The following is a 25,219-nucleotide window of genomic DNA, read 5'->3' as shown; positions in this document are numbered from 1 at the left end:
CCTGTGTACTCTAGTTTGAATGTTCCCCAGAGTCCATGTGTTGGACCAACAGTGAAAAAAAAAAAAAAAACATGGACAAGAGGAACCTTTAAAAGTGACAAGGTCCTCATAAATGGATTAATTCTGTTATTATGGAAACTAGTGAGTTATTACAAGAGTGGGCTCCTGAGAAAAGAGTAGGTTTGGCCCTTCCTTTCTAACTCCCCACTTTTCTATTAGTCTCTTTCTCATAAATGTACACTTCAGTAGCCAAGGGATGCTGTAATAAGAAGGCCTTTGCCAGATGCTAGCTTCTTGAACTTGGACTTCTCAGTCTCCAGAATTGTAAGCAATAAACTTCTGTTCTTCACAAATTTCCCAGTGTCAGGTCTTCTATTCTAGGAGCCCAAAACAGACTGAGACACTGTGGGTCAGTCACTATGCTAGCCAATGGGATAAAGAGAATTAAAAAAAAAAAAAAAACAAAACCCAAAACCTGAAGCTCTCAGGAGCTGACTATCTAAAGGCAGAGAGACCGGAAAGTGATTACAGTGATTAGAGGTATGTTAGGGTGAGTGTGGTGAGAGCAAAGGAGAAGCTGCCTGAGGTTCACAGGCCTCACCGAAAATAAACTTGAGTATGAGTGACAGTGAGCTTGGGGCAGGGCAGAGAGTGTTGCAGAGTAAGAGCGTGCAAGAGATGAGTGACCCAGGAGAGCAGAGGGCTAAAGTTACTTGGAGTTACAATCAGGAGTGAGGCGTGCAGAAAAGTGGAAAATAGATCTGGACTGTAGGCAGAGGTAAACTGCAAATCTTCTACAGAAAAAAAAAAAAAAAGTTAACTTTGGACACTGTTCCGAAGAGCCAGACTGTCTATGAAGTATGAAGAAGAATTTACCACCAAGGGAGTCTTGAGCTTTAAGTCACAAAAAGATCAGAGGTTAGTAGTACTACAACTTGTGAGACAAATACTATTTCTATCAATGGTTACTTGTGGGTAATAGTTTCCAACACTCTTTACATGTTACCTTGAAAAAAATCAAGAAATTATCCCACAATGATCAGTATAGTATTCAATTGCTCCTTAATCATCTGTTAGAAAAAGATCCAGTATGTGTACATCCTTCTACTACGATTTATAGTACAAGAAAGCTATAATATGTGGCTTGTGTAATAAAGGAGTGGTAATGCTACATTAAAATTTTAAATTCAAACATTTCCAGAAAATGAGAGTAATGAAAAATTTCTAGAATGCCTACCTTAAGGCCTTCTTGATATTGTTCTGTTTTATCTTTAATGATTTTCCTGTGTTCTTCAAAAATTCCTCCCATTCTGGCATACCACTGGAAAACACTATTATTTAGTCTTATGTCTGCAGAAGAAAAGTTAACATGCTCAATGAGGAAGGCCAGGCAGTTCTTAGAATCCACTAATCTCTGTCCCAGTTCAACCATGCCCGTTGACTCCACTTTCTGAATGTGAGCCTAAAGGAAAACAGAGGTTACAGACAGCATTATAACTAAGAGCTTTACTAAAAATGCATCCTGTGGAAATATAGTGCATGACTATGCAAATACTGATCAGAAAAGCTTGGTTCTGTATTGAGGACTCAGTGTAGTTATTTCTTGTTCATCCCAAACACCACTAAAACAGCAGAAAGAAAAAAAACCAAGAAAATACTCAACAACACATAAGAAAACAACAGCAGAAGTTAAAAGCAGATGCTATCTGAGTAATTTCACTTGTCCTTTCAGTGTTGTGTTTTGGGGCATGAGCAACTATGCACTTGACACCGTATCAGGTGTTGGCAATGCAGTGACCCGAAATCAGACCTGGCTTTCATTCTCATAGAGTCTGTAGTCTAATGGAAAAGATGGTTATTATTCAAATAAAAAGTGAAACTTTTTATTATCCTCCTGGAACAGGGACCTCTGGCTGACTAGATTTACCAGAAGGGCAGATAGGGGGGAATGGATGGGGGTGCTGACAGCACAGTGGACAGTGGCAGGGATAGCAGAGTATGGAGGCTCTAGTGGGAGAGGAAGGCTGTCTACCTGACGAGTTTGTATTCATGCTCAGATGCCGAGGAGCTCAGAAGGTGGGTGACTGTGACCAGTGATAGTCAAGTATATAGAGATTAGAAATGCACGTGAAAACATCTCAATGTCAAGAGCCCTGCACATGGGTCCTGGGGATAGAACTCAGGTCATCAGGCATGGTAGCAGGTATCTTTACTGCTGAGTCATCCTGCTGTTGGAACCTCATTTAATTTTATGTCTTATAGAGTTTATAATGAGTAAAAGATTATATAAGGGTAATAATTCATCTGTAAACCTAGAAATGTACAGCCAATTTTGAAAGAGATGTACCCTAGCTCAGAAAAATGTTATTGAATAGGTTAATGCTGTTGTAATGAAATGCTTCTTTTAATTAAAAAAAAGAAAAAAAAATAAAAATAAAAATAACTAGCTTTTCTCTAGTTAAAAAAAAAAAAGTGAAACTTTTATTCAAATAAAAAGTGAAACAGGAGAGACCTGTTGCTTGCAGCACATAACAAAGTTCTGAGGTAGCCTGGTTTCCAACAAGTACATGTGGAAGAGGCAATGAGATGAGGCAGGAGGGAAAAGGGGCACCTGGAGGGCACATATGTGGCCCCAGTGACAAAAGGGAGCTTAGGTGAGGGTCTGAGTAGCTTCAGGGCTGCGGCAGAGCATGAGGTCAGGAGAATGGTTTTTAACTGGGGCCAGAACACACTGGGCCTTATGAGCTCTAGTCAGTTGCACAAAGCAACTAAGGGAAGAAAGATTATACATGGTCAAAGTTTATCACAAAACTACCTTACATGCATAGGGGAAAACATTGATTTAGGGATGGAGATTTCGGAAAGTAACATGTCTAGGCTGGCTGACTATAAACACAGTGTTCCTATAAACAAGCAATAACCAGATTTAGAAACTATAGTGGTTTTTATAAGTAACAAATGTCTAATTGAAATTAAAGATTTTTAGGATCTGGAGTGATAGCTTAGCAATTCCAAACACTTTCTGTTCTTGTAGAGGTTCAGATCCTAGCACGCACATCAGGCGGCTTACAACCACCTGTAACTCCAGGTACAGGGGATCTGATGCCCTCTTCAGGATTTTGTGTGTGCCCACACTTGACTCACATGTGCTTACTCCCCCTACACACACACATACACATAATTTCGTGTATTGCCTACATGTAGGTAAGTGCACCCGTGTCGTGCAACGCCCAAGGAGGTCAGAGGAGGCTGTTGGATCCCCTGGAACTGGAGTTATGGACAGTTGTTAGCTGCCATATGGGTGCTGGGATTCGAACCCAGGTCTTCAAGAACAGCCAGTGTTCTTAACCACCGAGCCATCTTGCCAGCCCCAGAAATACATATTTTTAAAATTTAGCTAGTCTTTTACTTTCTATATAGTCAGACAACTGGGTTAATATTTCTCCTTATTCATAATAAAAGACTATTTTTTTTTTTTGTCTTTTTAAGACAGGGTCTCCCTGTAACCTGGAACTTGCTATGTAGACCAGGTGGCCTTGAACCCAGAGAGATCTGCCTGCCTCTGCCTCCTGATTGCTAGCTAGGAAAAGACTAATTTTTGTATTGATTAAACTTACCACCTGGCTTTCCCTTGTGGGAATAAATTTTAAGATATGGAGATATTTTAAAAGCTAAACAATCTTATTTACTAATATTGTTAAAATTGTTGTATGAAATAGAAATATTAAATAACACTAAATAAATCCCAAATTCCTAAACCCAGTGATGTCTATGAAGGTGCACAAATGACACTCCAAAAGCAATATTCATCTTTCCAAAGGAATGTTCCTTTAACAAGGAAGAATGCATGATATAGGAATTCTCTAACTATACCTATACCTATAATTATACCTATCAACCAAAGAATTACATAATGACTAATGAGAACTAGTACAAAATATAAAAAAGCCCCCAAATACACACAGGCCTATGTATTTTATATGTGCATGCTCCCACACACTAAGAATTCTGGTTCAAGTATGGATTACTTAAAAAAACTATATATATAATCTCTAAGAATCTGTGTAAAATTTAGTTCAAGGCTTTTGTTTAAGTGAATAATTATTTGAACTCCTTTCATAATTTTGGTCTGTACAAAGTTTTGCATGATTTTTTTACATGTTATTCTAGGTTCACTTAAATACCTTAAATATAAAATTAAAAGGGCTCTATTTTGAATTTGAGGAACACTAGCAAATGAAAAAAAGGAATTCTATAAGTGGTAAATGTTATAATAAAGGAGGAAAAATATGAAATTGATATTATTTTTTATCATTTTATTTGTTTTTAGGGAGACTCAAAAAACAGAAGTAACACAAAAAAACAAAGTGAAAATTAAATGGATTCTATACTTGAAACATAATTCAGCAAACTATCACAAAATATTTTATCCATAACCAAATATAACTTTTTCAGAAAGGAGAATATTGCTTATGAATTAAAAATTTGTTGATTAAAAATGAAGAATGACCATACATCTCAGGTTACTTTGAATAGCCCTAGCTGATGCCTGCTATCACTATGATGGCTGCAGAGGCCAGAAGACAGGATTGGATCCCCTGGAACTGGAGTTACAGAAGGCAGAAGACTGTGAGTTGCTATGCAAGTGTTGGGAACTAAACCCTGGTCCCCTGCAAGAGCAGCAAGTGCTCTAAACCTCTGAGTCATCTCTCCAGGCCCCACAGTGGTATTAAGAATATCCCGGCAGATGATTGCTTTCATCCTTTTGAGTAACCATACCCTGTGTCATCCTCTCATTTGGACTTCGTTTGGCCAGTGAGATGTCAGCTTATGTGACACCAACAGAAGAGCACTCCACATGGGCAGCTGTGTCTATACCACGCCATGGGAACCTCCCCCGGGAAGCCTGCTGGAGTTTGAGACAAATGGAGCAGAGCCCAGTTTCTGAAGAATATGTGCAGGAATCAACTCGGCCAGCTGAGCAAAGTGACTGAGTGAGCCAAGAGAGTGACTGCACTAAATCTAGAAGAATCATTCAAAGGAGTCCCAGCCCAAACCACCAAGCTACAGGTGTCTGAATGAAGCATTTAATAAGTCCTAATGATTTTAAGTCTCTGTCTTAACCTTTGGAGAGATCTATTTCTCTGCATCTTGTGCCAGTTATGACGCACACCATTCTATAAAGACTTTAGAAACAATACCTTCATTTCCATGAGCTCTGCTGTATTCAGAGGAGTGCTAAGAGCTTTCTCAGCTATCTTCTCAAACTCTTCACATAATCTGGAACAGCAGATAAAATCAATCTTACAAATTTATGATTAAATTTCATTCCAATACATATTTCTTATTTAATGCTCCACTGCATGAAAAATAAAGATTGCAACTTATCTATATAACATCTAATGTATTCAATACAAATTTGTGTTCATTTACTTATTTGTTCAATACAAATTTAATGATCATCTGTCACATTCTCAGCTATAAAATGACAGAAAAATAGGAATGAATAAGATTTTGTAATGCCCCTCAAGTCTGATGTGGGAGAGGGGTCCATAGATATAGTTTTAATAGTTGTAACAACTGTAGCTTTAATAGTTGTAGCAAAGATGGTTCAAAGGAAGGGAGTGACTAACTGTTTATATGGAATGGTAAAAATGGGCCTGTGTGCTCAGAAACGTCTCGCATAGGCAAACATTTCCTATGGATTTGGGTGGTGGACAGTATAAACAATTAACTTACTTTGGGGTTGGCAAGAAAGAAAGAGATGCGGAAACTAAGGAACTCCAGAAGAAAATTCTTCCCAAGAAATGGCTGTGAGGTAGAAAAAGGAAGAATATGCTGACCCTGTTGAGCTGAAGGCGGGGCTGGAGGATGAATGAGGGGTTTGAGGCCTCCTGTATACCCACAGAGGCAGAATCTGCAGCGGAAGAGAGCTTTATCATAAGGGATAGAGGGAACCAGAGAGTGGAGCTGAAGGGAAGAGAGAGCCTGCTGTCGGAGAACATGGGACATAACTGTGGAAAGCTTCGTGGAGTGGCTGAGACACGCAGGGGAAAGAAGCTGAGGCTGCCCATATGTGTGGCATGTCTCCTGTGCATCTAGTGAGTCTGGCATAATTAAAAATGGGTGTGGTGGTTCATGCCTTTAATCCCAGCAGTTGGGAGGCAGGAACAGATGGATCTCTGAGTTCAAGGCCAGCCTAGTCTACATAGTGAGTTCCAGGACAGCTGGGGCTATAGGGAGACCCTGTCTCGAAAAGAATAAAAAAAATGGGAGTAAAACAGAATGGGCATGCGCTCAACGGGCAGTGACAGTAGGGGAAGCAGCTATGAAATTGAAACAAACATTTCTCCCAGTGTGGAAAGCATACAAACACAGTGTGTTCACGATTCCTCCAGTGCTTCTAGAGGCATGGTTCTTTAAGCTGAAACTATGACTGGGCTTCCTAGCTAAGCTACCCAGGCCCCAGCCCTCCTCTACTTGGGTCTCCCTCTGCAGACTTCTCATGCCCTTGACCTGGTGTTTGTGAAAGCAACACAGCTCTCTCTCTTCCCTCTTCGATACACCATGCCTATTCACAGCTCGCTGCCTTTCACATACTCTCTGCCTGGAATCTTTCACCCACACTGCTCACCTGACATACTCCTCTTTCAAAATGAAATCCACACTCCATCTTTGCAGCTCTCCTCAGCTGTCTCCTCTCACCCAAACACCACACTGAGAAAACTATTCATGTTCTCTATCTGTTCTGCTTTTGAGGCTGAGTGTAGTACTTACTACACCTGGGAGTAATTTACTAGTTTACTTCATTTCCATTTCTGCACTATAATTTCTTTCAGCCTATTTTATTTATATTTTAGATTCTGGCTCCATGTCTAACACAGGTTAGGTAAATGAAGTTTCCTTCAGGAGTCAGCACATTTTAGGAGAAATATTTTTAATGATCTATTTTTTTTCTCTGATACCATAATTGTAAGAAACATTCTAAAACATGGGTGTGGGAGGTCCCAACTGTGATTCCATTGCTGCTGAGAAAGGAGTATGCAGAATGCCCTGATTTCCAGGTCACACTGGATGCCTAGTGAGACCCCGGCTTCAAAAAAAAACCAAACAAACAACATGGGGCTGGAGAGATGGCTCAGTGGTAAAGAGCATTGGTTGCTCTTGCAAAGGACCTGCATTCCATTTCCAGCACCCAATTCCAGGGGATCCAATGTCCCCTCTGGCCTCTGCAGGCACCAGGAGCGCACATGGTGCACCAGTATATATGCACTCATACACACAAAATAATAAAATAAAAAAACTCTAGCACGGTGGCACATGCCTTTAACCCCAGCACTTGGGAGGCAGAGGCAGGTGGATCTTGGTAATTACAAGGCAAGTCTGGGCCCCATTGGTAAATTCAAGGCAAATTAGGATAAAAGGTAGATACTCAAAAAAAAAAAAAAAAAAAAAAAAGAAAGAAAGAAAGAAAAAAAAAGTTCTAATTATTTCTGATATCTTCCTAAACATATTAAAAAGAAGTTCCCAAAACAATACTAGCACCGACTGTTGGAAGACCATACATTAATTAACTTCTTGACTTAATGTTGTACATTGCTAGTATTCTCTGAGTTTACATCAGCCAGCTTTCCTAACATCCCCCAAGTTAGTCATCAAATGATTGTCTAGTTAAGAGAGAAACTTGTTGTGACCTTGAAGAATAATGATAGGAAAACAAAGTCTCAAATTTGAGAATGACTTAGAATCTGTTGATAGCTCCCATGTAAATATACTTTGAAAACTATATATTGACTATTCAAATTTAAAAGCATGAAATTATGTCCTCCTGACTTGTGCAAAAGAATGCAAACTCATTTTAATGCCACCTTAATTTAAATAGTTAGGCTGAAACATTCATGAAAGATAAATCACATTGATAGTCTCATCACATGTATAAGTAAATTTAGCCCAATCTTTCTCTTGCATCATTTATGACATAGGTCTTGTTCACTGCTGTAATTAACAGTTTATCACACCTAACATTACCCTCCAAAAATAAAAACTGAATCAGTATCACATAAATACCTTGTATTTACATCCTGATGGTCTTGGAACATTTTAGCTATAAGCCTCCCAGTAATGACATCTGCTCTCTTAACCAAAGCTCTGATCAAGTCCTCACAGTGTATTTCAAACATTCCTAAACGAACAGTCTGCAATGTAGTAAGAGTTTAATGAACATGAGTAGAAATAAAACTAAGTAAAAGATTCTATTTTGCCATTCTCATAATATTGATTTTTGTGTGTGTGATTGAACAATGTTGAGGATTTTCTTTTTTTTAAGATTCTAAGCCAGATGTGGTGCTTCAGGCCTATAATACCAGCACTTGGAAAGCTAAGGCAGGAAGATTGTGTGAGTTTGAGACCAATCTGGGACACTTGGTGAGTTCCAGGTCAACCAGGGTTACAGGGTGAGATCCTGTCTCAAAAATAAACAAACAAAAAACAACACAAATGTTCTTGCAGTGAGCAATTTCTGACACTCATTTGTCCCATTTGTATTTTACAACTATCTTGTAGATAAATTTCCTTCAAATTTGTCATCTTGGAATATAATTTTGTTTCAGAAAAATAATAGATTTTAAACTGGGAAAATGGGAGTAGTTGTCAGGTTGTTCCATGCCTTGAATCCCAGTACTTGGGAGGCAGAGGTAGGTGGATCTCTTTGAGATCAAGGCTAGCCTGGTTTACATGGTAAGTTCCAGGACAGCTGGGGTTACAGGGAGACCATGTCTCAAAAACTTTGGGAAATTAGGTTATTGCTAAATTGATAAAAATTGGTTTCATTCTTTCATGTTTTGTTTGTTTTAAGATAGCATCTTGATTTGTTCTTGAACTTGTGATGCTCCTGCTTCTGCATCTTCAGTTCTGGTACTATAGGTGTGTACCACCACATCCAGCAATAACATGCATTTCAAATGATGTATTTGTTTAACAGGAAACATGTTTAACATGTGTGTGGTGGTTTCAATGAGAAATGACCCCCACCCCTGTAGACTAAAGTATTTTATTTTATTTCTTATTTCTTATTTTTATTTTATGTATATGAGTGAATTGCCCACATGTATAAGTACATCCCTGTCATGCAATGACTGTGGAGGTCAGAAAGAGCATTGCCTCTCTGGAGCTGTAGTTATAGACGGTTGTTAGCTTCCATTTGGGTGATGGAAATAGAACCTGGGTCCACTGAAAGAGCAGCCAGTGCTTTTAACCCCTGAGCCATCTCTCATTTTAATACTTAGTCTCTAGTTGGTGGCACTGTTTGGGGACATTTAGGAGGTATCGCCTTACTGGAGGAAGCAGGTCACCAGGTGCAGGCTTTGAAAGTTCATAGCCTTGCCCCACTTCCAGTTTGCTCTCTTTGTGTTTCTGGTTGAAGAAGTGATTGACCTCTCAGCTTCCTGTTCCTGCCACCTGCTTCCATGCCTCCCCCACCATTATGGATTCTCCCTCTGAAACTCTTTTCCATGCACCCAAGGAAACTCTTCCTGAGTCACTTTTGGTCAGTGGGTTTTATCACAGCAACAGGAATGGGCATGGTAAAAAATATTTCTGAAAATGTTTTTAATGAAAAGGCAATAGAGAAAAAATTTAAATTCCTAGCATCCTTCATAACAAAAGTAAGCACACTTTGGTATCCTTACCATGATTTCCAAAGGACTTATAAACATTACATAAAGAAAAAAATTAAGTTGTTGGCATTGTGAGGAGATGGGGTAAACTACAGAGAACTCACAGGTCAGTGTGCTGGTACTGAAGGCTGAGCTATCTGAGTACATATCACAAGCTTTATCAACATCCTCCTGTTAACAGTAATGCTCTAATTCTTTCACTGTGGGTTCTGACATTGTATGCTAATAAAACGGAGAAAAACTCTTAGATTCAGGTAATAGTTGTACCAAGGATGGGTCATTTACCTTTGGAGATGTATACTGTATTTCCTCTGTTAGTTTCTGGTATTTGAGAATTTCCTCTTTTAGTTTCTCATAACTTGGATTTTCTGCAAGGAATTTGTCAACATCCCGCTCAGCTTTTTTAGTAACCAAAAACTGGTACTTGTCATAGAGTGTGAGGTGCTCATTAGGCGCTATGCTCTCTTTTAGAACCACCTCCCTAATCTTTTGTTTGTGAGCTTCTACAATCTCATTCAGAATTATGGGCTTCAGGGTTGTTGGCTTAGACTTACTTTCCTAAGCAAAAGAAGAAAACAATGTTATTTAAAGAACTGTAAATTAAAGTAACCATATTATACTATCCTTGTGAAAACACTCTTACTATACTGTTTTTTTTTTTACTCATAAGCTGTTTTTGATTTGCTTTTCTCTAATCTAGAGAATAATATTCAAACTAATCCAAAGATTTGAGTTTTAAAGTGTGTATTTTGCATAATTTTTTTGTTTTCCTGAAAGGTTAGCTATTAATGTTTTCCTTTTCCATACAGCTGGAAGAATGGTCACTTGAAAATACATGCAAAGTAAGGCCCAGAACATAATACAGCTAGCCTCACATTTCCTGTGCTACTGTTGATGACTGTTTCCTAAGGTTGTGCTTGCTTTGAACTTTTATAAAGAAAATGTTAGTGATGTCACATCATCATACTCCCAACCACAGACGTTCTCACTTTGAGCAGAAATCTAAACAAAGACTGTGACCCATTCCCACTTTCATTGTTGATTCTGTAAACAATGCTGAAATAAACTAAAATTCTTAGTTGCAAAACTTGTATTCTGCTATCACAATTAGAACAGCAGTAGGCGAGATCAGACTGGACAACAATTTAAAACAGGCATACTCAACAGCTTGCCTCCTCCCCTTTCAAATAAGAGGATGAGTGTGTGTATGTGCTGACATGGTTTATTATCTGCGCTGCTCTACTTAGGAATATGTTTGGTTGTCTAGAAAGGATTTTTAAATGTAATGAGCAAAAATTATTGTCTGGAGTAGATAGTCTACAACATGTAAGTTAGTCCCATCAAAGGATTCCTTAGAAAACTCTCTGCTTAATTATCCAGTGGGAGTTGCCTGCTTATGCCCCTTACAAACACTTCAGAACTTCATGTTGCCTAAACTAGATAGTCCATGGGAGCATTAGTGAATCTTGCTACCTCTACCAGTCTTTCACCCCGGGCTTGGCAGGTACTCGGTATCATCTTTTCTAAAAATCCACTTTCATGGTAATGCAGTTCATATCATGGGCTATGTGCAAAGTGGCTGATTGGTTCTCATGTGAGGCTCACTCATGCTCCTCACATACATCTTTAATGATTTGTCTAATTTCTAAAATAGAACTATCTTTCTAAATAGAATCAGATTCCAAGACTTCAGAACAATCTTAGAAAGCATAAGTTTAATATTAAATCTAATCAGCACCGATCAAGAGAAATGACACTTTGTATGAGCTACCTCAGGTTTTGAAGAATTCATATTAGATCATGAGATAGTTATTATGGAGCGTGAGCTTGCAGTGCATCGGCTTTATAGGCTTACCTTCCATAGGAAATAGAGACATATTTTAACCTCCTTTCAGTTCCTACAGTAATGAACAGCAATATGAATTCTACTTCTACAGAGCTTCTGAGTGATCATTTTATTCAAAGTACCCTCATCATTTGTTTCAAAACCTGACTGATCCCCCAAATCACCTAGACACATTCAGGGGTAGCACTCATGATGAATGCCAGAGTTCATATTTTTAAAATCTGACCAAGTGATGTTGACATACGAAGTTCTGAGACCATTATGCCTTATATATAATGCCCCAGGAAAGATCTCTCTCAAAATTTGGTGCCAGAAGACTGTTCTTTCTTTGAAAAGTCTAAATTAACTATTTTTATTTTAATTTAAACTTGTCATACTTCCTCTTTTCTTTAGAAACCAGAAAGACCAGAGTCATATATCATAATCATAAAATCATAGCAGCAGAATTTATGTGGCTAATTATAACCATGACTTAGAATTTGGTAATTCTTATCTTATAAGCTTGTATTCATCTATTTTATAAACTTCCTTGACATTTTTCATTCTTGAAAAAAGCTAAGGTATTAGAAAAATTAATGAGTTGGAATTTTACAAAAGACAAAGAAAGGTCAGGCATGGTGGCACATATCTTTAATCCCAGCACTCAGGAAGCAGAGGCAGGCAGATCTCTGTGGGTTCAAGGCCAGCCTGGTCTACATAGTGAGTTCCAAGCCAGCTAGAGCTACCAGGAGACCCTGTCTCAAAAAGAACAAAGAAAGAAAAAAGAAAGAAAGAAAGACAAAATAAGCAGTAAATTTTTGACAAACTTCTAAATATGATAATTACAGAACCAATAAGCCCAAAACAACTATTTCAAAATACATAAATGTTTTTATATTGTAAAATGTATCTCTTATAATGCATAGCTGAGCAAGAAAAATGTAAAGGGAGTCTAAGGGGCCAAATGAGAGAAAAACACTTTAGAGGGGGTCACTGTTGACTGTGTGAAGGGAGCAGCTGTCCTGCAGACTCACCTTCATGGTCTAAGTGCTGCTGAATCTTCACAGGAGTGGTGGGTCATGTGACTGCCAGGGGACAAAGCCTCACACCTATACAAAGTAGGGAGCCAGTAATTTACACCCCCACATATAGTCTAGGACATTGAAAAGGAAAGAGGAAAAGAGGGCTCTCTCAGCAGGCAGACCTTGAGACTCTAATACCCCAAGTACCTCCTTTTTGTGTAAGTTTAACTGGTCAATCATCTGGTCATAGGACCACCACTAGGAAGGTGGGTTATGCTACAGATGGGCAGAATACCTAGTGTGTTAATGGGATAGTGAGTTTCTCCAGCCTGTAATCCCACCTAAGGGCACAGAACTTCCTAGCTACAGCCATGTAGTCTGTCAGTTGCCCCCTTCCCTCTGCAAAGTGTAATCTCCCTTTTCCTTCTTCATGCCTTTCTTACCAAACATGCTTTCTTTAAGGCTTTGGGCTGCCCCTAGCATCTTGCATTTCTTTACTTTTTCTCTAAGGCTTCCTTCTCCCAGCCATGTAGCTGCCAGTCAGCCACATGTCTGACCTCCCAGGCAAGCTCATGTCTTCCTTTCTTCCTATCATTCACCTCCTCAAGGCAGCTTCCAAGATGACCAGCTCGCCTACCCTGAGGATTTCTTTTTCTTTTAAATTCTGATAAAACTGTGAAAGTTTAATCTGCTGATTTGGAACTTTTTGAGTCTGGGTAGTCCTTCCCGGTCGGTCCCCCAAGCACCATAACAAAATAACTAAAAGGTGACAGAATCCTTGAAAGAGGGGAGTGAGAGAAGTGTCCCACCTTTACCTACGAGGAAGAAAAAGTAGTTTCCTTAACAATCTGGGACCGGAATCCTATTCTCCAATTTGGATAAACACACAGCCAAGATTGTCCAAAAAATCATTAAGCAAAGATTTAGTAAAAATGATCCTTGGTCTATAGAGCCCTCCAGAGCTTTCATGAGATTCCAGAAATTCCAAAGGGCCTAACTTACACCACAGCCTCAAAGATGTTCTTGCATAAAGTTCTGATGAATATACACCCATAGTAACAAAGAAAAAGTACCCAAAGAAATAGGCAACCATGGGCAGGATTCCACTACAGCAAAATCAGATATGCAAAGATCATAGATAGTAGAATTCTTAAATTCAGAATGGAAAAAAAAATTTGTGTAAAAAGAAAAATCTTAATACATGAATAAATCCAAAAGACAATTAAAATGATCAGATCTATTTGCTAAAGAATTAATGAAATTCCTAGAAAATGACATGAAAATTAGGAGCTCTATGAAGGAAAAAATAATATGTATGATTTCATAATCATAAAATCAAATAAAATAGACTAAGTCAAAAATTACATAAAAAGATGATTGTACTTATGCAAACACATGCAGCATATACACAGTTGTTTGGGAATGTACAGACAGGTAGTAAGTCTAATTTTAAAAATGAAAAATAATCACTCCCATACTGAGGGTAGTGATTCTTTTGCTAGACGCTATGATAGGGACGTTAATATACTAGTCAAGTACAATGGGAGACAGTGTCTATGTAGTAGTGGCACCGTGTTCTTTAAGATGGGATGTAGCTACACAGGGGCTATTTTTCATTGTTATTTACGCCTTTAATACCAGTAGTCTGTAGCTTTAGTATGTAAGAAATAAAAATTGTGAACTTTTTTATAAAAAAGAAAAGGGAAAAGAAAGCTAGTGATTAGAAATTAAGAAACTTGAAAACCTTGCAAGTCAGTAAATCTTCGGATATGCTCATATAACGAACTAAACTACAGTGACTACTAATGAAATGTCGAAGACAGCATCTGTGAGTACAGTCAGGAGTTTGCTATTTGTAGGAAAAAGTTCTATGAGGAGGACCCTCAGTCAGACAGCAGCACTGGGGATGTGTAATGGAGGGAGACAGCACTGATGGATGCTGTGGCAACTGGTGAGATCTACAACCAGCAATCATCTGCTGCTTCATCCTCCATCACAACTCGAATTCTCGTCCCTCAGAAAATTTCCAGCTGAGTCCAGTGGAAGACTAGGTTAGGAAAGTATGTGTGTTCGTAAAAGGAGCTAGTGGAAGTGCTTTTTAGCCAAACTTTCTTAGAAGCTGATCCTGCTAAGATGCCATTCTTAGTAGCTGTGGAGCAGAGGATACCTGTCAGTAACTTCTAATAATCAATTGAAGCAAATATCATTATGCAAATTCAAGCAATCGGAATATTCTTGTTACTTACCCACTTGGAATACAATTTTGTCTCAACTCTCGGCACAAAACTGACAGCCTTAATCATGATTTCATAAACATTTACAAGGATATCTATGTAGTCAGAAAACTCAGGTTCAAATTTAATGGCATTATTTTCAAGAATCAACCTCATGATGAAACCTGGATGTTCAAAAGCTCTAACAGAGTCCTAAAAATATAAATATATATAAAAAAACATAACTATGTGCAACTGTATACATGGAGACATATAGATCAATTGTGATAAATGAGAAAGTACATCAGCCCCAATTAAATAGATGAGAAACCACCCACACTTACACTTACACCCTAGATACTTAAACCAAGGAGGATTTCATTGAAAAGAGAGATTGCAATCCAACTTGCTGGTATCCTAGTATCTTGTTGGGCCTACAGATTAACTGCAGGGTCAAGCCAGGAGAAGCGCATTCTAGCTCCAAGGCTCTGTTCACACTGTAACCAACAGAATTTCCTTCCTGAGAAAGAAGATGTGCCTCAGGAGAGCTCAACCCAGCCTTCATGACCCAATTTTCCCAACTATTTATCCAAATCCTCACCTCTCATGATAATAACCGTTTCCTAAATGTGCAAGTTGACACTAATTTTGTAACACAGACGTGTAATAGGTCTAAAGATATACTTTCTGTTCTTTCACTGTAAAAGACAGTTTTTTTTTCATTTTCCTCTCTGAAAGAATGGAGAAAAAAAAGTTATCGAATGCACTGTGGTGTAATGGAAGGGTACTTACTGGGGGTTGTGCAATTAAGTCTGTGAAATCTTGCATGGAGACCAAAGTGAGGTCCTGAAGCTGTAGAGTCATGAGGGTAGCAGCACAATTGAAAAAAGACTCCAATTTGGCACTGCTGTCACCAGTTGGCAATTGCTTTTTTTTATTACCTTGGTAATAAATATTCTGCACTTCTGGAAACCACCTTGAAAGAACAAAAGACTTTTAAAAGTCAATACTCCTGTGAATTACTCCTTTCACATTAAGCATCGACAGTAAATTCCAGACAGCCAAAGGTCTTCATAAAGAGGTATATTGCTAAGTGACATTATCCACTCTCAGACATGTAAGTGCTAGAGTACTTCACTTCTCCTAGGAAAAGAAATTTTAAATCATAACCAATAGAAAATGACTCAAAGACGTGGTACTGTAAGACATAAATCTAACCCTGCAACTATGGTTCCTGCAGCTTTTTAAGATAGATGAGAAATAACCTTATCAGATACTTCTCTCCAGTCTCTTAAATGGTCTCCAGGGGATATAATTGTTAGTTTAAAGCTATAGTGTGAATAACTGATTAAACCAAGAGAAGCTCACAGCAAGTTAAAGCTCATGCTATGCCACACTGCTCAGCTTCATAACAGCTTACAAACAGGACACAAATCAACAAAATCATGTGTCTTATTTTCCCAATTCCCCTTAATGTGAAATCCAGAAAGGATGACTGACTTAAAGTGAAGTTTCAAATGTGTATGTGAACTTGAAATAAAAGACTAATAGTGTAATTTCATATATAGGAACATCATGCTGAAAATGACTAGTTTTCAGCTTATGAAAGCATTGTCTAACACTGCAAGATTAAGGAATGCCAGTACTTTCTGTCATAAGAGATAATGAATTTTAAGAAAATAGTCATTAAGAATGGATAGAATGTTCCAAGACACTAAATCTAAGGGTGTTTTTTTGTTTGTTTGGTTTTGGTTTTTGGGTTTTTTCTTTTTCTTTTTTTTTCTTTTTTTTTTTTTTTGGTCTTTTTGAGACAGGGTCTCCCTGTAGCCCCAGCTGTCCTGGAACTCACCGTGTAGACCAGGCTGGCCTTGAACTCACAGAGATCCACCTGTTTCTGCCTCCCGAGTGCTGGGATTAAAAGCGTGCGCCACCATGCCTGGTGTATTCACCTTTTTAAAAATAGGTATTGAGTGGATACTTAAATATCCTAAAAACACTGTCATGGGAGATGCACAAAGACATTACATCATCCTTTCCCTCGTCATGGTGAAAGTAGTACATCATAGAAAATCAGCCACAAGTCAAAGGATAGAGGGAAACTTTGCATTTCAATATTAGACAAAGTTTTCATAGTGAAGAGGGAAGAATAGAGGGAAAGGAACCCCAACAAAAGGATCTGCAGCAGAAATAACATGAAAACTAAAAGATGTGGGCAGGTAGGACTAATAGAACGGATCATCCTACTCTAAAATAGAATGAGAGACAACAGAAAATAGAAAAAAATAAATGAGGGCAAAACCACAATGACTCTTACAAGCTTGGGAGCCACAGTCCAGTACTGGGATCAGTGGCCTAAGAGGAGTCAAGGCAGCTGCTTCTGTGGTAGGGCATCATTGTTAAAGAAACACAAACAGAATGAGTGAGAGAGCCAGGAGCCAAGGAGTGTCACTGAGCAAGAAAGGGGCCAGAAGCCTCCAGCACTCAGGCTGCAGATTAAATAACTTTGGGTCTCTAGAACTTTAAGAGGAACAAAATTCTTTAAAAATTATCCATTGTCTCATTATTTCAAAATATTTACAAGACTCCCTATACAGTGCAAAACATTTGGGATACAAAATATTTCTCAAAGAGTGTTATATTGGTGAAGAAAAAAGGGACATAATGTAAAGAAAGGCAAAAGGAAGGAGTTAGTGGAGATTGAGGTTCTGGAGGCATTTGAAAGAGACTGCTTGTGATGAGGTCCTGGTAAAGATTTCACTGAGAGGCAGGGCGTGGTGGCACACACCTTTAATCCCAGCACTCAGGAGGCAGAGGCAGGCAGATCTCTGTGCATTCAAGGCCAGCCTGGTCTACATAGTAAGTTCCAGAACAGCTGGGGCTACAGGGAGACTCTGTCTCAAAAAGGCTAAAAAAAAAAGATGTCAAAAGGGTCGTTTAGGAAGGGTTAGGGTAGGACAGAAGAAAGGCTCCTCTGATAATAGACTGCATCAAGTATTATGAGTAGTGTGGACCATATTTTGCTGAAGGTGTGCAAGATGTTCTTATTCCATTTTAATCTCTTAACCTCTGATTGGATCATTACACTTATGCACACAATGCTAAAAGTTTTTGAATTTAAGGGGGAAGTTACCAACTAAATTTTCCCTATTGTTCCCATCTAACTGAAAGAAACAAAGAATAATTATTTTGAAAATCAGTAGTTGGTTAAAAAAGAAACAGAGAGCCTCAAACTCAATATACTTCCTATTAAAGTCCCAATTTTCTCAGTCTCTCTCTCTCACCCCCACTTCCTCTCATCCCCATTTTTAAATAAAGAGGACCTAGCATCAAAAGTCCTTTAATAAAACATAATTGGAAGATTCATATATCCTACTTCAAAACATTTTACAAAGCTTCAGTAACAGAAGCAGTTTCTGCTGTTATAAAGGTAAGCAAATAGATCAATGGAATAGAATAAAGATTCCATAAGTAAATTGCCAAGTATATGGCAAAATTGTCAACAAGAATTGCAAAGCCATTTAATGAAAAAAGAAGAGACTTTTGCACAAATAATTGTAGGACTATTATTTACATGGCAAAGAAAAAGTTTGGAATGGTTCTTCATGTCATATAAAAACTTAAGTCAAAATGGGGCTGGAGAGATGGCTCAGTGGTTGAGAGCACTGACTGCTCTTGCAGAAGACCTGGGTTCGATTCCCAGCACCCATATGGTGGCTATGAACTATCCTTAACTCCAGTTCCAGGGGAATCTGAAGCCCTCTTCTGACCTCCGCAGCATTGCACAACATGGGTGCACTCACATACATGCAGGCAATACACTCATACACATAAAATAAAAACAATAAAATATTTTTAAAAAGTATCTTTTAAAAAAAAACTTAAGTCAAATGAACTAATTTGGGGGGGGTCTTTTTGAGACAGGGTCTCCCTAAAACCCCAGCTTGCCTGGAACTCACTATGCAGACCAGTCTGGCCTTGAACTCATAGAGATCTGCCTGCCTCTGGGATTAAAGTCATGTGCCATCACATGCAGCAAAGAGAACTACTTTTTAATTTTTTTTTTTTCGGTCTTTTGGAGACAGGGTCTCCCTGTAGCCCCAGCTGTCCTGGAACTCACTACGTAGACCAGGCTGACCTCAAACTCACAGAGATCAGCCTGCCTCTGCCTCCCGAGTGCTGGGATTAAAGGCGTGTGCCACCACGCCTGGCTGCTAAATATTTTATTTATTATTTTTTGTGTATTAGTGTAAAGCCTGCATGTATATAAGCATACCCGTGTCATACAATGCCCAAGGAGATCAGATTAGGGCATCCCAATCCCCTGGAATTGGCATTACAGACTTTTGTTAGTCGCTATGAGGGTGCTGGGACTTGAACCTGTCTGGGATCTCTGCAAGAACAGTCAGTGCTCTTAACTGTTGAGCTATCTCTCCAGCCCCCAAAATGAACTAGTTTTAATGGCCAAAGGACTTAAGTATAAAAGCATAATTAGACTTTCTCAAAATTAAAAATATTTAAAAGATACTATCAAGAAAGTTAAAGGACAACCTACATAACAGAAGAAATATTTGCTAATCATGCACACAATGAAGGTCTCATGAAGATAAAAAGCCAGATAACACAACACTTTTTTAAAATTATTTTTTAGTATTATTTTATGTGTATGAGTATATTGCCTGCATTTGTGTAAGTGCACCTGTCATGCAATGCCCATGGGGGTTGGAAGAAGGCATTGGATCCCCTGGAACTGGAGCTACAGTCCATTGTTAGCTGCCATGTGGATGCCTAGAATCAAACCTAGGTCCTCTGCAAGAGCAGTCAGTGCTCTTAACAGCTGAGCCATCTCTCCAGCCCCCAGATAACCCAATATTTAATGAGTAAAGGATCTGAATAGACACAGTAGGTAATAAGAGCTCAGAAAGCAGGTCATGATTGTGAGACAGATGAGACCAATGAAGTGATGGGGTTGTCAACAGGATATAGACAGAGACCTTGGGAGCTGCTGCTTTCAGAAGGAATTGTGATTAAGTAGATCCAGAAACAGAGTCTATCATGAAGAATTAGAAAAGCACAGAGAAACCAAAAAACAGGTTTCTAGAACACTGAAAAAATCACAGCAGCTGCCGAGTAACAGAAGAACAGGACTCAGTAAAGCACCCTTTGGTTTGAAAGGGATATCGTAATTATTACTCACTAATTGTGTATCTACTGTGAGCTGATGTTCTGCCTTATATAAACAATAAAGACATTCTGACTCACCAAAATGTGATTTGAGATTTCCTTCTGAGAATTAGTCTGGAATCATTAAGAGACACAACTAACCAATCTACAGTTTTTCAGATTCATATACATATATGTATGTGTATATATACATATATGTATGTATGTATATATATATATACATATATCTCAATATAGGTTTGTGCTCTATTCTATTCCTTGGCACCCATTTTACCTAGTTTACACTGGGCAGTGGGGTATATCCTTGAAGTTATAGATTGAGATAATTAATTTGTATCCTGTTCTTAAAAGATCATTTTCTTTCTATATTTAATTATAGGATTTCATTCTTAACCTGCTCTCAATTTTCATGTTAACTAATCATAATATGTAACAAAAGGTTAAATTTGTTCTCAAGTAAGATTAGACAAAACATCTTATTCTAACTTACTGGGGAAAAAGATAAAGAATATATTTAATCTTAAATACATTTCTAACTAACTTTTAGAAATCATGAAGCTGGTCAGAACTTTGGTGTCTTTGTTAATTGTAATTTGATTTAATGGTAACGTCCTATTTATGATAAATTAATGACCCATAATACAGATAATTTTCTTGTGTTGCTCCAGAGTATATTTCCTGGCACCTACACCATTAGTTACCATATGTGGCTAGTGCATTCTGAAAGGCCAATCCAAGAAAACTTAGCTACCATTTGGTAATCCCCATTGAGACTGGAAACTCATTTAAACAAATACTTTCCCTTCCTAATCATTTTTAAACACTTCTGCATCCCTCCCCCCAAAATAAAAGATGTTCTTTAGCACAGCCTGTGCCGAAACACATCAATAGTAAATGTCAAAAAAAAAAATTACATGGTGAGTAATTAGTACCTGCTACCCAACACCAGTCTCAGAGCAGAGGCAGAAGTCACACTTATAAAATGATCACCATGAGTGATGACTATTTTTGTTTCTTTACATCCTGTGCTGTGTAGATCATGATATATGCTATAGAACAAGGCAGTTAAAGGCATATTTAACTCTTAAACACAAAAGTGTCTTTAAAGAGTTGTTGGAATGGATTTTCTAAAAGCAGTTAAAAGGAAAATCCTCACCAATAACATCTCTAATATATGAGATTTCAAAACGTTACGTTTTAAGCAGAGTGTCCTTGGCAGATTCCATGTGTCTAATGACAATGTTCTGAAAGCCTGCCAGCTCCAGGGCATCCTGGCAGTTATGAAATTCTTCTATGTCAACTAAACGTAGTTTTCTGAAAGAGATAAAAATAAACAGTAATTTAAGATGAAGGTTTTGTGGTATTTAATATGCTTACTAATTTGTTTGTTCTTTAAAAATACCATACACCTAGGTTTATCATCAAAAGTTGTAGTCAGGCTCCAGTGAAGTGGACCTATCCTGAAGGACATTTGGAGACACAAATTAGACTCTATAGGCCATATGTATATATATATATATATATATATATATTTAATAGAGTACATTAAATTGGATGGGCACAGTAAGGGGAGGTGCAGATAAGGGAGGGAATCTAAATATCATCAAATTAGATTGCATGAAAATCACAAAAATTCAGTCAGGCATGGTGGTGCACACCTTTAATCTGAGCACTCAGGAGGCAGAGGCAGGTGGATCTCTGTGAGATAGAGGCCAGCCTGCTTCTACATAGTAAGTTCCAGGGGCTGGGGCTACAGGAAGACCCTGCCTCGAAAAAAACCAAAAAAGTAAAAGAAAAATCACAAAAATTCAATTAAAGTAAATAAATAAAAAGCAAAAACCAACAGCAACAACAAAAAAGCTATGAGAAATAGAAGCTTTCCTCAGGAGTACAGGTACCTAAAGTACAATCTGTCTCTCAACATAAGCATCATAATGCACACTATATGGAAATTTAAGTTTTTACTCATGAAAATTTCAGTTATTACCAAACCTCTTTTGTAGGTTACAAGTGAACCAACAACCATATATTAACTCTATATACCTACTGCCAGGCCGCATCTTTGCACTTCCTGAAATAAGATGACTGTGAAAGTCTTATAAGTGATGTCTGTGTAGACTACCTATTTACATAAACCACAATGACGAGGGGTAGGGAGGTGTGGTGCATCCCAGAGAAGATGGGGAAAGGGTCTGAATATGATCTAAATACACTGTATGACATTCTCAAAGAATCAATAAAAATATTGTTAGGTTGCCGGGCGTGGTGGCGCACGCCTTTAGTCCCAGCACTCGGGAGGCAGAGGCAGATGGATCGCTGTGAGTTCAAGGCCAGCCTGGTCTACATAGTGAGTTCAGGTCAGCTGGGACTACAGGGAGACCCTGTCTCAAAAAGACAAAAAAAATTGTTAGGATTTACAAAAAGTTGTAATCTATAAAATTAAATATTCAAGGCCATGAGATCTTCTGTGTCAGTCAGCTTTCCACTGCTAGGATAAAATACCCAAGAACAAAGGAGGTCAGATTTATTTTGGCTCCTGGTTTCAGAAGTTTCAGTTCCTATAGTTTACTTGGCTCTGTTGCTTCTGAATATGTGGTAAAGCAGAGTTTCATGATGGACAAGGGCAGCAGTGGAGCTGAGCTGCCTCACCTCAAAGAAGCTGGAGAAGAGCAGAGGGAAGAGGAGGGAGGAAACAGAGAGGGAGCAGGGAAGGGCCTAAAAGTAAGACACAGGCCCCAAGGACATGCCTCCAAGGACACTCTGGAGCTAGGTCCCAGCTCCTCAGTTCCTAAGTTTTCTTCCTCTCCCATTAGACCTACAGTTAATGAAATCTTGAGCTGACTAATCTATCGATGAGGTCAGAGCCCTCATGATCTAATCACTTCCAAAAGCCTCACCTCTGGACATTTCCACACTGGGAACCAGGCCTTTGGGGGAATCTTTCAGATCTAAATCATAACACTGATCACATTTAAAAATAATTTGCCGTTAAATTCAACAGGAATAAAATATGACACTGTGAAGCATCTCTGTGGAGAGGACGAGCACAAGAATGGGGATTTGGTAGAGAATTTAGACCTTTGTTTCCCCACTGAAACTAAAACAATTAAAGCAGAAAAAGTGGTAAGGGTCAGTATATACACGATTCACTTCTGAAACAAAACATACACATTTCTGAACAGAAAGGAGCTTTGAGTAGCAGGCAGCCCTAAGGAGAGGAAGTTCTACCTACAGAAGACCTAATGCACCTAAATCCTTTGAACTGTGTGAGTTTTCAAAGACTTAGTAACTTGATCAAATCCAGTTCTGTCACAGAGATTTGTATTTTTATTTTCTGTGTATTAGTGTTTTGCCTGTGTGTATGTAGGTGCACCTGTATCATGTAATGCCCACAGAGGTCAGAAGAGGGCATCAGATTCCCCTGAAACTGGAATGAGGATGGTTGTGAGTGGCCAAGCAGGTGCTGGGAACCAAACCCAGGTCCTCTGCAAGAGCAGCCAGTGCTCTTAACCACTGACCCACCCCTCCAGCCCAGTCACAGAGATTTTTCTAAAATATTTTTGAGAAAAATAAAAACAGCAGTATATATGTTCATTTATATATGTATACATACATATATAAATGTTTAGAAACACTTCTGCTTTAAAATGTAACAAATTCCAGAAAAGTTATATGTATATATACTTATAGTATGTATGTATATGGGGACATCCATATGTATATGTTATATGGGTACAAAACAGTATAGAAAATGTCCACTAGACTGTAACCAAATGTCAGCTGGTTGTGTTGTTGGGAAGAAGACATATGAGTAAAAGGAAAAGTGAGTGACAAGAACAAAACCATTCCCCTGAGAAAGAAACAGTTCTCTCTGTGGACTGCCCTGCTAGTGCTAGTTCCTGCCTGGAGTCAACAGCCTGCTGCTGGCCCACCCCACATGCTTCAGAATAGCCTAGCCAAGCCCCACCACCACAGACACAAATTCCTTGAGATCTCCTTCATGAGCATATATACATAGCCCAGTGTTTGGTTTTTCTTGTAGAACCCCAATTGTTAAGATTGTGTTTCAAAGTCATTTAAATCTAGTCTTTAGTACTATTTCTAACATTATGTATAGTGTGGTGTGTGTGTGTGTGTGTGTGTGTGTGTGTGTGTGTGTCTTTTTGCAAGTGCAGTGCGGGTGCATGCACGCCAGAGAGTGTGTGTGGAAGTTAGAGGACAAACTCAGGCATCGTCCTCATTTTCTACCTCCCCTGAAGGCGGAGCTGACCTGCCAGCTTCAGGAGCATCTCTGGTCTCTGCTGCCTCCTGCCTCACCCTAGGTCTGGTTTTATGTGAGTTCTAGCATCTCCCCAACTCTACATATAATTTTGACCATCTCCTATTTAATAATTTCTTCTGGTTAATTTAAAAAAGAAAGAGGAAAAGAATAGGGTCAAAAAGAAAAGCTAAGTGCACATGATCCATGATCACATTTATTTATATAAAATTACATAAGCACTTATATAAATGAAATGAATTTAAAATGGGAGAGAAATGGAGTAAGGGGAACCAAATAATCTCCTATATAGGGAAATTTCAAGCTGAGGGAGAATAAGGGACAAACTGCATAGCCTATGGTGTGATTAGGGCAGAGCTGGGCTGCTGGGATGTCTTCGCTTCTTACAGTGCCCTGGGAGCAGGGTAAGAGTAAGGGCTCGGGCTGCAATGGAACTTAATGTTGGAAGTTCAGAAAAGTTGTCAGGCAAAAGCCACTAGCATATGTCGGAAGTTTCTAAGGACAGAGGTGTCAGGTGTTACTGGAGCACACATAAGCACTTGGTGTGGTTCTAAAGGTATCAGCTTTCCCTTTGAAGGCCCATGAACCTCTGGGATGAAAACCAGGGGATCCTGAACAGTGAGTCACACATGTACAGAGGCTGGAGCTGTAGTGGTGAGTTCAGAATCACCAGACACCCTCTGTGCTCAAGCTTTGGAGATTAGTGATCCAGGTTTTAGAAGGTCTTAAGAGGGGACCTGTAGGAAACATCAATTTGCACTTCTTTGGTAAGTTTTAAAAGCATATGTCCATGTGAACATATTGCTAGAATGCTTCCTAGAGGCTTGGAAGATGCCTGTGAGAGAGAAGACAGGGAGCCGGAGCTTCCACAGGGCATGGCAGATGTCCCTCAGTCTGAAGGAGCACCAAGCAGTTTCACATTCAGCTTTGCCACACCCTTCTGGTTCACAGCTGCTCTGACCTACCAGGACAATGCTTACGAGGTAGACCATGTTCCCCAGTGGTCATTAGGGGGCTTTCTCTTT

General features: G+C 38.8%; 1 protein-coding gene across 1 annotated transcript in view; it reads right to left on the bottom strand.

Moving 5' to 3' along the window:
* Dnah7 (dynein axonemal heavy chain 7) overlaps window positions 1–25,219 on the bottom strand; it is a 285,457-nt gene that overhangs the window by 219,744 nt on the left and 40,494 nt on the right. The window contains exons 10-16 of the mRNA XM_008835602.2: window positions 21,110–21,229; window positions 15,527–15,710; window positions 14,768–14,947; window positions 9,960–10,232; window positions 8,068–8,195; window positions 5,202–5,280; window positions 1,238–1,462 (exon numbers count right to left, since the gene is read on the bottom strand). Of these exons, the coding sequence (XP_008833824.1) occupies window positions 1,238–1,462; window positions 5,202–5,280; window positions 8,068–8,195; window positions 9,960–10,232; window positions 14,768–14,947; window positions 15,527–15,710; window positions 21,110–21,229 (1,189 nt within the window). The remainder of the gene's footprint in view (window positions 1–1,237; window positions 1,463–5,201; window positions 5,281–8,067; window positions 8,196–9,959; window positions 10,233–14,767; window positions 14,948–15,526; window positions 15,711–21,109; window positions 21,230–25,219) is intronic.

This window comes from Nannospalax galili, unplaced genomic scaffold, assembly GCF_000622305.1.
Source record: "Nannospalax galili isolate Female #2095 unplaced genomic scaffold, S.galili_v1.0 scaffold115, whole genome shotgun sequence".
Taxonomy (NCBI): Eukaryota; Metazoa; Chordata; class Mammalia; order Rodentia; family Spalacidae; genus Nannospalax; species Nannospalax galili.
This window is presented reverse-complemented; position numbering and strand designations above follow the sequence as displayed.